We start from the raw sequence: 15,555 nt of genomic DNA on the forward strand, positions 1-15,555 counted from the left end.
TTATATCGCCACCGCGGCTCTCGCCCCAGTCTGAAAGGGGCCTTACTGTGGATGGCGGGCGCTTGGAGCTGCCAGGATCGAGGATCGGCCGACATCGCTGGCGGCTAGGACAGGTAAGTGTCCTTACTAAAAGTCAGCAGCTACAGTGTTTTTTTTTTGTAATGGAACCTCCACTTTAATATCATTATTGAAAGCCACCAACTTTGTGACATTTCATCATAGCAACAGGCATGATAATGAGATTTGCTTTGGTTGCAGGTAGGGCCGAAACAACTAATCAATTATGAAATTAATCGATTACAATTTTCATAAAATCGATTAATCGGCCAGTAACATAATGGGGTTAGAAAAAAAAAAAAAAATTAGCCCTTTATAGTACAAAAAAGCAAATCGCTACTGTAAATATTACTTTCACTGTCCCACAGTAAAAAAAATAAACCCCTTACAGTAGGGATTATTTGCTCTTTTTGTACTATTTTTTTAACCCCATTATGTTACACCAATTTGGTATTTTGTAATCTCCCCAAAAAAGTACAAAAAGAGCAAATAATCGCTACTGTAAGGGGTTAATTTTTTTACTGTGGGACAGTGAAAGTAATATTTACAGTAGATATTTGCTTTTTTGTACTATAAAAAGCTATTTTTTTTTTTTTAACCCCATTATGTTACTGGGCGATTAATTTCATAATCAATTAGTTGTTTCGGCCCATAATATATATATACACACACACACACACACACACACACACACACACACACACACCCACACACACACACACACACACACTAAAAAATGACATGCTCCTGGAAAGATCTGTCTTGTGTGTTCATCCATTATGACATTATCATTCGGCTAAACAGCGAAGGGATATTAAACTTCTGCATGTATTGTTTACCATTGCCTTTGAGCGTGTTCAGCAGGATATTAAGAGCAAACATGCCATCTAATGTATTATCTGCCTACACATAACCATGACACATCTGTACAGAATGGCCAGACCATCAAGCTGTGTTATAAAACACACCTTGACCTCTGACCTATTCTTTTCATTCGTATTGGGGGGGTTGACGGATTAAAGAATAAAAGTAAAAGTGCTTCACTTTAATATGAAGGTTACCAACGTAAAGTGGGAGTAAACTCCCTTGAATGAATTTTACCTCTAGGTAAGCCTATATTAAGGCTTACGCTATTGATACAGTAAATATCTCCTAAACATGCAATGTATATATAGCCAGTGACGTCCCTGCCGGGGAAAACACAGTGATTACTGCTAGCGACTATAATAGAAGCTAGCAATAATCACATGTAAAATCCCACAGGCTAGATGTACCCAAATTAAAATCGATCGACTTTGGTACATTCAGCCTGCCCTTATACAATTCAAATCTTGGCCAGTCCCTGCTAAACCAGTCAAGAATCGAACAGTCTATAGTTGGCTTTAACCGCCTACCGACCACTGCACGCCCATATATGTCGCCACAATGGCAGCGGTGGGCAAATGAGAGTACCTGTATGTCCCATTTAAAATTGTGGGTGCATGTGCCCACTACGTGCTCCGTTAGCGTGCCCCGCAGACTCGATGTCCGCGATCTCGTCACGGAGCGGCAGAATGGGGAGATGCCTATGTAAACAAGGCATTTCTCTGTTCTGCCTGTCATCGGGAGTAGCGATCTCTGTCATGTTGTTGTGAGACCATCCCACCCTACAGTTAGAATAACTCCCTAGGACACACTTAACCCCCTTGATTGCCCCCTTAGTTTTTAACCCCTTCCCTGCCAGTGTCATTTACACAGTAATCAGTGCATTTTTATAGCTCTGATCGCTGTATAAATGACAATGGTCCCAAAATAGTGTCAAGTGTCTGATGTGTCCGCCATAATGTCGCAGTCACGATATAAAAAAAAAAAAAAAAAAAAAAAAAATTGCATATTGCTGCCATTACTAATAAAAAAAAAAAGTTATAATAAAAATGGCATAAACTATCCCCTATTTTGTAGGTGCTATAACTTTTGCACAAACCAATCAATAAACGCTTATTGCAATAAATTTTTGGTCGCCCTTTTTTTGTTTATAGCGCAAAAAATAAAAGCCGTAGAGGTGATCAAATACCACCAAAAGAAAGCTCTATTTGTGGGAAAAATACATCAATTTTGTTTAGGTGCAACGTCGCACGACCGTACAATTGTCAGTTAAAGCGACGCAGTGACGCATCACAAAAAGTGCTCTGGTCAGAAAGGGGGTAAATTCTTCCGGAGCTGAAGTGGTTAACTAGCACATGATTAGGCTTTTAATTTCCCTCTCCCATGATAGGACATGAAAAGTGAAGACCTCTCTTCACCTTTGGATCCCTTCACTTGGACAGCTTCTGTTCCGATAATCACGGAAAAATGTAAACGGGTCCTCTGCTGAATTGGAGCGGAACGATTGTGACATCAGTATCTGTTCCGTTTTTTCCACCATCACAGGAGACCCATGTCGGGTCTATGGCCAGGGAATGTAAAAAGAGATGTGTTACATAGTTTTCCCTCCAATCCCTCACATTTGGGTTAGAAAATAAATAAATAAATAAATAATAAATAAATAAATAAATAAATAAATAAATAAATAAATAATCGAAAGGATGCAAAACTTTTCGGATTTATTTTTTCCCCCAGTACACTGATCAGCGTTGCAGGTTATAGCCAGCAGAGCTGATCAAGTGGCAAATATCGGAGAGGGCTGTTGTACAGAAGACGATCAGTAGATCGACTGCTATACAATCTTATATGGTAAAAATAGATTACCACTCGCCTCAAATAATGACTAAAAACATTCCATTTATTAAAAACAAGACATGTACAGGACATCAGCACACAGACAGGAAATCTGATGCAATTCACACCCTGTTGGTGCTTAATCATAACCCGCTGTGTGAGGGTAGTCTATACGTTAAGCTAGTTATTAATGGTCAGAGCTTAAAATCTTTATACACCGCGCCCAAAACATCCACATATGTAGAACACTATACAAGTGTGCAAAAAAAAACAAAAATAACGCGGATTTACACCCACCCAGGTTTGGTTCCCCCCCCCCCCTTATTGTGAGGTGGGTGCTGCACATTTCAGATATTCACTCATCCAGCGGGTCCAGAATTGTCCCACTGAGATCCTTATGTCTCCCCATCGCTCGGTACCACACCGCTATGTCATCTCTGATGTCATTGAGAGGCCTGCTGGCTTCTCTGGGTTCAGTGGGCAATTACTCGCAACTAGACCGCTGCCCTTCCTCCGCTGAATTACACAGCAAGGTATCCTGGATATGAAGAATCAAGCATTGTGGATATACAGTCACGGCCCATAGCTAAAACAGCTCAACAAATAATCAGGGAGCACCACCCCTAAATGTTAGGTCTATATAGAGGAAAAATGTAAAAGGAATTGGGCGCCAAGTGGTGCTATATTATCAGGGAACCACTACTTAACGGCCAATTCCTTTACAATTTTTCCTCTATATATACTTCCTGGATATGTCTGCCACATATCCTAGGAGGCCTTACTGTACAATTCACAGTACACGTCATTCGCCTAGGACGGTGTATGACAGGTATAGGAGGTGAGTAAAAACCATCTTTTCTTTTTCAGAAAAAGACCTTCTGTGAGCAGAAGCCCCCTAATACTTACCTGAGCTCCCTCTCAATCCAGTGATGTCCACGACAGCTTTGCCTCTCCGGGGAGTTGGTTGCACTCCTGATTGGCTTTTGGCAGCAGCGGGAGCCATTGGTTCCCACTCCAGTCAATCACAGCCAGTGAGCCAAACAGGAAACAGAGGGGGGCGGGGATGAGCACACAAAGCCAGGGGTCAGGAGCGCGCCTGCTTGGGTGCCCGCACAGCAAGCTGGGCACCCAGCAGGAGGGAGGAGCCAGGAGCGCTGGCACGGGACCCGAGAAGAGGAGGATCTGGGCTGCTCTGTGCAAAACCATTACACGTAGAAGGCAAGTATAATAGGTTTGTTATTTTTAGGCTTTGACAATAAAACGTAGTGGTGGGGAGCAGAGAGCGGGGACCAGTGACGGCGCGCCGCGATACTCACGCATGCACAGTAGGGAACCAGGCAGTAAAGCCGCAAGGCTTCACTTTCTGATTCCCTTAACCAGGATGGCGGCAGAAGCAGCCAAGGACCGATCGATTGCAGGCGTGCTGGACAGGTAAGTGTCCATTTTTTAAAAGTCAGCAGCTGCAGTATTTGTAGCTGCTGGCTTTAAAAATAAATAAATAAAAAAATAAATCGGCGGAACCTCCGCTTTAAGCCACCGTAGGCTCTGGTAAGGCCTCATGCACACTGGACGTTTTTGGATGTTTTTACAGCTGCTGTTTTTGGCTTCAGACATTTTTCCTCTAGAGTCAAACTCTCCAGCATGTCATCCTATGTGCCCATGCACACATATATCAACTGTTTTTGGCTGGGGCGTTTTTTGGTTGTAACAAGTGGGTTCTGAGAGGAGTTTTTCAGCTGTAAAAACACTCCAACGTCAAAACGCTAAAATACACGCAGAAATACGCGGGTCAACAGGCCATTGTTATCCCATTGGGGGGGGCAAAGAAATGCCATTGCAAAAACACTGAAAAACTCACTGCAGAGCTACTGCCTTTTCTATAACGGCCTTCGAGCAAACGTGCCTACATTCTCCAGGGTCACCGGGCACTATAGCTTTACTCCTCCCTTAACTCGGGTGTGATCCCAACCTCCCTAGCTTATGTCCTAAAATGGGAACGGGACCAATCCCATATTGACTTAGAAGATTGGAGCAAAGCCTGGTCTAATATTGCGAAATGTTCCTATAACACGACTACCCTAGAGGCAGCCTATAAGGCACTCCTCCGTTGGTATTGGGTCCCATCCCGTATCGCTAAATCAAACCCATCCTACAGGGACAGATGTTTCAGGGGTTGTGGTCAGCGTGGAGACGAACTTCATACCTGGTGGTCCTGCACCCGCTTTGTGGGATTCTGGTCAAGGGTATTTGGCCTTTTATCCTCACACTTCCATATATCCCCCCCGTAAGGACGCCTCCCCCCCATCAGCAGAAGTTGGCCACTTATTTGTTTATCGCCTTGAAGCGCGTAATAGCAAGGGCCTGGAAGAAGCCGAATGTCTCGTTTGCGGAGGTGAAGAGCATGTTAACGACTCCCATGATTAACGAGAAGTTTTTTGGTATTCTTCATGACTCCCACGCCAAGTTCCTCAAGGTTCGGGGCCCGTGGTGGTCCTATGCTCTTCCCAGTCTGCATCCGATCAGCCTAGGCCATGCTAATTGACCCCCCGCCCCACCCTCCCGACCTGGGGGTTCTTCTCCCTCTCTCCCCTTCTCTCTTTCTCTCTCCCCTTCTTTGCGCTCCCTTTTCCCATTAGTTTTCTTTTGTGTTTTCCCAGTTTTTATTTAATTTTATTTCTGTGTCGCCGATTCCTCCACACTTTACCCCCCGAGCATTAATGCTCAGTTACTTTATGTTGACCCCCGGCCTGGGAGTCAATTGATAGTGACAAAAAATAAAACATTTCTGTACTACTTTTCTGCAACTTTGCTGTGATTTGAGTGCCAAAAGTCACAAACATGTCTCAAGAAGAATAAATAAAAAAAATCGCAAGTTACACAAATGTGGGGTCGCAGCAGTGTGAACAGTCGAGGTAACACATTGGAACACTGTCACATGTTCGGCAGCGGGTCGGGCCCCTGTACGGAAAAGGTTCCTGTACTACTTTGGTGCATTTCTAGCATGATTCTGGCCCCATAGAATATGCCAACAACCACATTCAAGTTGCATCACATAATCGCACTGAAAGTCAGATCAATATCTCATCGCAACAGTGTGAATCTAACCTTACAGTGATTTGTTGGAGAACTTTAGTCAAGTCTAGGACATTTCTCATCACCAATAATGGCCCCCACTATCCTCATTTAGGAGATCTGTTGGTCATGCGGCCATCTGGCGCAGATGCTGTAATTACGCCCGATATACAGCTTGCAGACAGGCCTGGAAAGATTTCAACTTGGTATACACAATTTCTGCTCAAAAGGAAATATTTACACAACTGGAAAGCAAACTGGAGCAATGCAACTAGGCTTTTAAAGGGCAACTAAACCAAAGCTTACAGTGATATAGGTATATATAGGTTCACGCTTTTGCGGATTTCTTGCGGCCCGGTTTGTGCAGGCACAGCAGCCTATACAAATGGGCAGCTGTACCTGCAGGAAATGCAAGGAAAAAGTTCCAATTTTTTTTCCAAAACGGCAGGCACACAGAAACTGCACAGTGCCACGCACAGGAATACCTGCATTGGATTCCAATGCATGGGGGGGGGGGTGCAACATTAAGAATTAATAGCACCCCCGCATCTGCTAAACAGCACCACATTTTTACTGAGGGTACAGGAATGCATGCAACTTACACGCAGTGCTGCACCTGCATACATGTGAACATAGCCATAGTTTTCTTTCTTTTTGCCCCCCAACCCAACAGTGTGTTCAGCAAGTTCAGAAAGAACCAGCTGATCTTGCCAGAAATTAAGTGTCCCCGTCACTAGCAGGGAACAGCACCAAAGAGGATCTTCCTTCCATAAAACCACCAATTGCCTTCTCTCATCATGTAATAGAGATGAAGGTTTGTAGTCCATATCAGGGGAGCAGCTTGGGGATGGGGAAAGTACAAATATAATGGAGGGGGTGACACAGACAGGAATGGAGTTATTTGCAGGATTACCAGGTAAAAAAAGAAGGCCCGATGTACACTTGTGAATGGGGCGATTTGTGATGATCTGCCCTTGTGGCAGGCGGTCTGTGCCCAGGGCCAATCATCCTCAGGTAATCAATGATTACATGCAAACAGGTACAGATAGCAGCAGTCAGCCTCTCATTGTTTTCAATTGGGCTTCCTGCCCACAGCTAAATCGCAAAGATTAGCTGAGTCTGAGTCCCCCCGAGTCTTCTTAAAAGGGGTTGTAAACCCCCCCTTTTTTTATAATATAATCATACTTCCACTGTGCAGTTCGTTCTGCACAGAGTGACCCCGATCAGAGTCTTCTGGGATCCCCCAACGGCGCTCGTGGCTCCTCCCAGCATTGGTAAACCCCCCTAGGAGAAGCACTCTCCCGGGGGGGTTATCTTGCGGACGCGCTACCGAGTGCAGCATTTGCGTCCATAGACACAGAATGCTGGACTTGGCCCCGCCCCAGTGTCATTAGATTTGATTGACAGCAACAGGAGCAAATGGCTGCGCTGCTTTCAATATATTCAAGAGTCGAGAACCCCGGGCAGAGAGGAAGAGAGCGTCTCTGGCAATGGAACGAATGGACACGGGGGGGCCGGTCAGTGCCAGAAGTTTTTTCACCTTAATGTATAAAATGTATAGAGTTATAAAAATTGAAAACGAATACAGCCACCAAAGAGCTAGGTCATGCGACAGCTGTATATCCATTAGGAAAAATAATTACAATGCCATCATCCATATACAGAAATAGAAGGGACAATGTAGATTAAAGGGGTTGTAAAGGTAAAAAAAAATCCCTAAATAGCTTCCTTTACTTTAGTGCAGTCCTCCTTCACTTACCTCATCCTTCCATTTTGCTTTTAAATGTCCTTATTACTTCTGAGAAATCCTCACTTCCTGTTCTTCTGTCTGTAACTCCACACAGTAATGCTACGCTTTCTCCCTGGTGTGGAGAAAGCCTCTTGAAAGGGGAGGGGGCGAGCAAGAGAGTCAGGGGACACACTACTTTGCAGATAGAGATGGGAGCTGTGTTAGTGGGCGTCCTGACACTCCTGCTCGCCCCCTCCCCCCTCAAGAGGCTTTCTCCACACCAGGAAGAAAGCCTTGCATTACTGGGTGTCGTTACAGACAGAAGAACAGGAAGTGAGGATTTCTCAGAAGAAATAAGGACATTTAAAAGCAAAATCTAAGGATGAGGTAAGTGAAGGAGGACTGCACTGAGGTAAAGGAAGCAATTTTAGGGAATTTGTTTTTTTACCTTTACAACCCCTTTAAACAGTGTGTGTTTGGTATCACTTTAACTACTTCCAGACCGCCCACATACTGCAGCAGGGCGGTCCAGCTGTGCGAAACAACATACCCGTACATAAACTGAACGCCCCCCCTACACGCCGGGGGAGCACGCGCATGGGTCCAGCGCCACCCATGATTGTGGTACAGAGGCAGAGCGGGTATCTGCCTATGTAAACAAGGCAGATCCCCACTCTGACAGGGGACAACATGGAGATCTGCTGTTTCTAGTGATTAGGAACAGCGATCTTGGTGTTGTTCCAGTGAGCCCACCCTCCACACCGTTAACCCTTTAATCGCCCCCTAGTGCCAACCCCTTTCCTGCCCGTGTCATTTATACATTGATCAGCGCATTTTTTGGGGGTACAACTTAGCATGACCGTGCAAATGGCAGTTAAAGTAACACAGTTCTGTATCTAAAAAAAAAAATGACCTGGTCATTAAGGCGGAAAATCCTTCTGGGGGTGAAGTGGTTAAAGACTTTGTGGACACAATCTCTTTGTTACTGACAGAATTCACGATCCCAACTGTACTAGAAAACAGAAGTGAATGTGGAGAGCATACAAAGATCTACCTCTAGACAACCTTCCAGGCAGGTGTGTGCGTTTCCAGCAAGATAACCCCTAGAGAAGCGTCACTTGGGGAAACAGGGCAATCTGTGCAACTGATGCAAGTTTTATTAGATTTAGACTGAAGTTTTATTTACTTATGCTGCTTGCAATAGTTTACAGTAACGGAAAACATATACACTAATATATATATATATATATATATATATATATATATATATATATATATATATATATATATATATATATATATATATATATATATATATATATATATATATATATATATATATCTATATATATCTCTCTCACACATACATACATACATACATACATACACACACACACACACACACATATACATACATACATACATACATACATATATATATATATATATATCCCGAGCAGTGCACAACGCTTCTCCTGGCACAAAGTGTGTTTCATGGTAAAGAATTTGATCTGGATTTTTACTAAAGTGTGTCTAATGTCCAACAACCTGAACACAGGCAGCCTGGATGAAGCTACAACACGCTGCATACCTAACACACCTTCCTGGGAAGCTCCTGAGCCTCGGGCAAAAGCCCAGTTAATGCACTGTGGTTGCTAGATGCAGCAGAGGATTGTTACATAGCTGGAGCTTTAGCATACAAAAGATGAAGAAGAACCACAAATAAAGAGGTCCCTGCTACTTACCTTGCATGCAAATACTCGGTCCAACTTCCTCATTGTATAATGTTCAACTTCCTCTATGTATAGGGTTAAAATGAACACACAATTGTACAAACTTAGCTAAAGAATACAGTCACATGAAAGACCAAATTGCATCCCCAAATGCAAGACGATTGTTAAGCTGACCATACATTATGCAATTCCTAAACAATGTCCTTTAGATTTACCAAAACCATATAATATGGAGGTGAAACCTAAACACTGTTCATATATCACGTGGCCAGCTTTATGTATTAACATGCTCTTCTCTAGCCATAAACTTTGCAAATGCTGGAAACTCATAAACCTATATATAAAAAAAAAAAAAAAAAACACACACACCTTGCATAGATTTATTCAGTTTCACAGCAAACTTTTGAAGACGCTTGAATGATTTTATAGACAATAACAGATCTTTATTAAATTGCATATTTTTTTATTGAATTTCTACCATGTTTATCTCCAGCATAGATACATTTCTAAACAATGCTGGCAATATACAGTTAGAAAATAAAAAAACGTCCGTCGTACGTGCATGCAATGACGCCATCATTATATAGGTCACCCAATTATCGACATATCGATTAAGAACATAAAACCGTACATTGTCCGCCAATCGATTACACAATCCGGGGTTATATTTTAACACGCGAGTGCGCTGTAGATTTCAAACCCTTTTGAACAGATTCCACTGCTAAGGTTTAGAAAAAATTGATCATTTAGTCTCAAACTTCATCTGATGTTTAGGTTTTTTGCCATAAAACTGCATTTCAATGATCAAAATCAGCCCACTGACGCTTCGAAAGTTAAGCGACTGAGCGTATTGAGCGCTTTTTTATACAATTTTGTAACCATGTATGGCCAGCATTAATCACCATAAAACAAATGCGCCTAATACAAGAACTAGCATCAACATGTTACCTCCTGAATTAGTACAGAGCTGCATGTCATTTTTCTCTTCCTGACCAATAGAAACTGCTGAATAAACTGGTTGCGCAGTCACCCAGGTGTGATTAAGTAGTGAATGAGTCATTGCGCCCTGCACTTGTACTATCACCCCTGTATAGTGTATTAGGTTGCTCGTGCTTACCTTCGCCACCCAGCTAAACAGAGGTGACATTTTAGCCGTCACAAAGGCACATCGCCCACGCTACGCAGACCGGCTGAAGACAGAAGGGCACCAGCCTGGGATTGCAGGCTCCATGGAGTTTGCTAGGAAGGCTCCGAGTCCCATTGTGAGTGCAGCTGAGCGATGACTTCCCACAGCCAGCAGCCAGCATGATGTCATTGTGGGTAAGACATCCCAGTCTGAGAGCGGGGAGGGGAAAAGAGTTGACCCAGCAAGTTTTCACAGCAGATTCCGCCTGTTCACAATTCAAACATTCAGAAGGTGAAAGTGTTTTACATGACTCAGGAAAGCGAGACAACACAGCCGGGGAAAGTCTGTAACACGCTACAGAACCCTGGGGTGCTTAGGTTTGCACATTTTAACTGACTGAAAGTAAAAGACAACTTTTCAAAACATACGATCTCCTCAAAAAAAAAGGAAAATTAATAATCAGTAGGTATATAATTTAAAGGATCCATCAGTATTTCAGATACCTCTCTGGTGAGCGGAGTCACAGTTACTTGCCTATCTATGACCCCTGATGACACCACACCACTGTATGTGATAGATAAAATATAAACCCCACTGTACGTCTTGCAGCCTGCGACCAGGATCTATTCCACGATTACACACACACACACACACACACACACACACACACACACACACACTCACAAAACTGAGTACACCCCTCACATTTTTGTAAATATTTTATTATATCTTTTAAATGTGACAACACTTTGCTACAATGTACATTAATGAGTGGACAGCTTGTATACGTTATGGTTGTCCCAATATCACTTTAAGACCGAGTACAAGAACCAATACTTTTTTTCCAAAGTACTCGCTAATACTTGGCACAGTGACACGTGTCTTTTTTTTTTTTTACAATCCTATTTTTTTTTTATTTCTTTTTTTTTATATATTTTATTTTTTACACTTTTTTTCTTGGGGGGGGGGAGGGAGTGGACGGTAGCAGTGTGTTTTTTATTTTAATTTGTATTATTTTTTACAATTTCATTTTCTTTTATTATTAATAGCAATTTTTTTTTTTTTAATTAGCCCTGTTGGGGGGCTTTGGTGAGATATCAGGGGTCTTATAAGACCCCTGACATCTCCCCTTTGAGACATGGAAATGGACGGAGGACAGGTTCTCCAGTCCCTTTCTCTGCAGCCTCAGCTGTACTGAAATTGAACAGAGAGGAGACAGCGGCCCATTCAAGTGAAAATGTCCAAATTGGGTCCAAAGTGTTAATATTTTGTGTGGCCACCATTATTTTCCAGCACTGCCTTAACCCTCTTGCACATGGAGTTCACCAGAGCTTCACAGGTTGCCACTGGAGTCCTCTTCCACTCCTCCATGACGACATCACGGAGCTGGTGGATGTTGGAGACCTTGCACTCCTCCACCTTCCATTTGTGGATGCCCCACAGATGCTCAATAGAGTTTAGGTCTGGAGACATGCCAGTCCATCACCTTTACCCTCAACTTCTTTAGCAAGGTCATCTTGGAGACGTGTTTGGGGTCGTTATGTTGAAATACTGCCCTACGGCCAAGTTTACAAAAGAGAGGAGGGGGATCATGCTCTGCTTCAGTATGTCACAGTACATGTTGGCATTCACGGTTCCCCCAATGAACTCCCCAGTGCTGGCAACACTCATGCAGCCCCAGACAATGACACACCCACCACCATGCTTGACTGTAGGCAAGACACACTTGTCTTTGTAGTTCTCACTTGGTTGCCGCCACACACGCTTGACACCATCTGAACCAAATAAGTTTATCTTGGTCTCATCAGACCACAGGACATTTTTTTTTTTTAATCCATGTCCTTAGTCTGCTTTTCTGCATAGTCTGCTTTTCTGCATATGACACATAGCACGTGCACTCAACCTCTTTGGTCGACCATGGCGAGGCCTGTTCTGAGTGGAACCTGTCCTGTTAAACAGCTGTATGGGTCTTGGCCACCTTGCTGCAGCTCAGTTTCAGGGTTTTGGCAATCTTCTTATAGCCTAAGCCAGTGATGGTGAACCTTGGCACCCCAGATGTTTTGGAACGACATTTCCCATGATGCTCAACTACACTGCAGAGTGCATGAGCATTATGGGAAATGTAGTCCTAAAACATCTGGGGTGCCAAGGTTAACCATCACTGGCCTAGGCCATCTTTATGTACAGCAACAATTATTTTTTTTAGATCCTCTGAGAGTTCTTTGCCATGAGGTGCCATGTTGAAGTGAGAGCGATAACACCAAATTTAACACACCTGCTCCCCATTCACACCTGAGACCTTGTAACACCAACGAGTCACAGGACACCAGGGATGGGGAAATGGCTAATTGGGCCCAATGTGGACACTTTCACTTAGGGGTGTACTTACTTTTATTGCCAGCAGTTTAGACATTAATGGCTGTGTGTTGAGTTATTTTGAGGGGACAGAAAATTTACACTGTTATACAAGCTGTACACTCGCTACTTTACATTGTAGCAAAGTGTCATTTCTTCAGTGTTGTTACATAAAAAGAAATAAAATATTTGTGTACTCACTTTGTGTGTGTGTGCATCTCACAAAACACACACACACACACACACACACACACACACACTTCAGATTAGCCAGTGATGGATTCCACACACCAGGAACTGAAAGATCAGTTCTGGGTAGATTGCATCCTGCATCAACCAGGAAAGACAAAAGAGGAATATGATGTCACAGCAAACCATAAGCTGCAAACAAAGAGTAGGAAGGATAGACAAGGGTACAATTTACACCAGATTAACATATGTAATTGCTTTTTGTTTAACCATTCGAGTTGGCTTTGCTTACGTGTAATCAAGTATAATTAGACCAAACCTGTTGAAACAACAACATCAGCCTATGTAACCAAGGCTAGCCATACACGGACCGAATTTATTTCCTGCAAGCACGGGTGGTTGATGGATCAACTTGGTACTTTCAGCCTGCCCATACACGATTCAAATCGGAACCAGCCAAGGTTCCTGCTGAGCTGGCCATAGACAGTTTGAATCTCGGCCGGTTCCGCTTGGATCAGCCGAGTTTTCAAACATGTATGGGCAGCGTACAACCAGCCTGTCGGATTTTAAAGCTGCTAGAAGTAATCACAGTGTTCTGTTCTCCCAGCGGGGATGGCTCCCCCCGCCCTCCCACTGGGAAAACACAATGGCTCCACGGGAAGGATTCCCCCATCAACAAGTAGTTGCAGGTAAGACAAATCACTTGTTCTATGGTTGGCTTAACGGTGTCCATTTCTCATGTGAAGCTAAACTATAATAAGCCATTTAAAAATAAAATAAATAAAAATGCCATCCGAGTGTACATTAGGGAAAAGGAAAAAAAATAAATTAAAAAGTTCCAGTCTTTTGTGTTTATTAAAAGTCAGCAGCTTTAAAAAGTGTAGCTACAACCTTTAATAAAACACACACTCACCTTTCCCATGATTCAGCAATGTGGGCGCTCGAACCCTCGATTCTCTCCCTCTCCTCTCCCTGGCACCACTTCACAGACGGGTGCGAGTTGTGTTGCACCTCCCTAATGGTAGGGTAATCTTTTGGGACCTGTAACGTGTCCCAGAATATTGCAGGGAGGGAAAGGGAGAGGAGAACTTTTGTTCGGGTTGCATAGGCGGTCTGGCTGAAAGTGGTAGGGGGTACTTGTCAAAACTAGGTACCCACTCTCTTCTTCCCCACACACACACACACAAATGTGGCATAGGTGGGGAGGAGGAATGTTTAAAGCAGAACTTAAATAAAAATCTTTCGAGCCATGCACATACCCCTATGTTTATCCCCTAAAACCTTCATATACAGAAAGATAATAGTTCATCTGCCAAAAATAAAGTGTGCCAATTGGCTTAACCAATAGTGCTTTGCTTCTCTGAACTCCCAAGGAGCATAATCAGCCCTGCCTGCTGGACTACAGAACACCCCCTATTATATCCTAGCTTCTTTCACTCTCCATATGCATACATTGATTTCTTAACCAGCTTCTGCCTTGGCTGCTTGCACAGTAAATACAGAAAGAAATGGGGTCACAGGAGTGCAGAAGGAACTGTATTCCTGTGATCCACAGGAGAAGTACAGCCAAATGAGCTTTGGCTGTACTTCTCCTTTAATTTAATAAACCCAGTAATATGAAAATTGTTAACCTGCCCTCCCACAGTTTATAAATCTTTTTACATTAAAATATTGCCACTATATACCTTTTTGACTGATCTGTATACCATGGTCACATGATAACCGGCAGCATTTGTCCAGAGCTTTGTTCAGGTAGAAGGAGATTTCCACTATAGCCTATTTACATGCCCACATGTGTGATGTCAATATCATGTGACCTGGCTAGCTCTGAGAACAAGGAAATGCTCTCTCCAGCATAAAAAGACACAACTGAGCATGTGCAGGTTGGCTACCCTGTGTGTTAGCTGACCTTCCCCAGATAGACCATGTAGGAGGGAAGGATCTATGCATAGAGGACCAAAGAGTTTTTTTTTGTAACAATGCAGAGGATTAACCCCTTAACCACTTGCCGACCGCCACAAAACACAATTACGTCGGCAGAAGGGCTCATACAGGCAAATTGGCGTCCCTTGGAATTTGCTGCCTTGCAGGCGTGCCTGCGGGTCCTGTGAACTCGACGTTCACCGCCATCCCGCGATTGTGAGACGGAGAGGCAGAACATGGAGATGTAAACAAGGCATTTCCCTGTTCTGCCTAGTGACATGATAGGGATCTACTGCTCCCTGTCATCGGGAACAGTGATCGCTGTCATGTCAGTGGTAGCCCCCCCCCAGTTAGAATCACTCCCTAGGACACACTTAAAGGGGTTGTAAACCTTCGTAATTTTCACCTTAATGGACCCTCATCAATTAGGGTGAAAAAACACCTTGCACTGTCCGGTCCCCTGGCCCAACCCCCGCCGCTCCGGTTTACTTACCTGAGCGCCGAATTTCAGTGGGCGCGATCCCGCATCACTCTCTCTACGGCTTCTTGGCTCTTCATTGGATAGATTGATAGCAGCACAGCCATTGGCTCCCGCTGCTCTCATTTAAATCCAATAACGCGGGGGCGGGGCCGGGACATACACTCGGCGGCTACGGGTGCCGAATATATGACAC

General features: G+C 43.6%; 1 protein-coding gene across 7 annotated transcripts in view; it reads right to left on the reverse strand.

Annotated features, from left to right (window-relative positions):
* The window catches only part of TBC1D1 (TBC1 domain family member 1), a 294,417-nt gene that overhangs the window by 168,073 nt on the left and 110,789 nt on the right, over positions 1-15,555 (reverse strand). The window contains exon 1 of one of the 7 annotated variants that reach the window (XM_040335143.1): positions 10,406-10,601. The exons of the other annotated variants lie outside the window; for them this stretch is intronic. Coding sequence (XP_040191077.1) covers positions 10,406-10,435 — 30 coding nt within the window. The 5' untranslated portion in view covers positions 10,436-10,601. Of the gene's footprint in view, positions 1-10,405; positions 10,602-15,555 lie in introns of those variants that run through there. 7 annotated transcript variants of the gene reach the window in all.

This window comes from Rana temporaria, chromosome 1 (assembly GCF_905171775.1).
Source record: "Rana temporaria chromosome 1, aRanTem1.1, whole genome shotgun sequence".
NCBI classification, from domain to species: domain Eukaryota; kingdom Metazoa; phylum Chordata; class Amphibia; order Anura; family Ranidae; genus Rana; species Rana temporaria.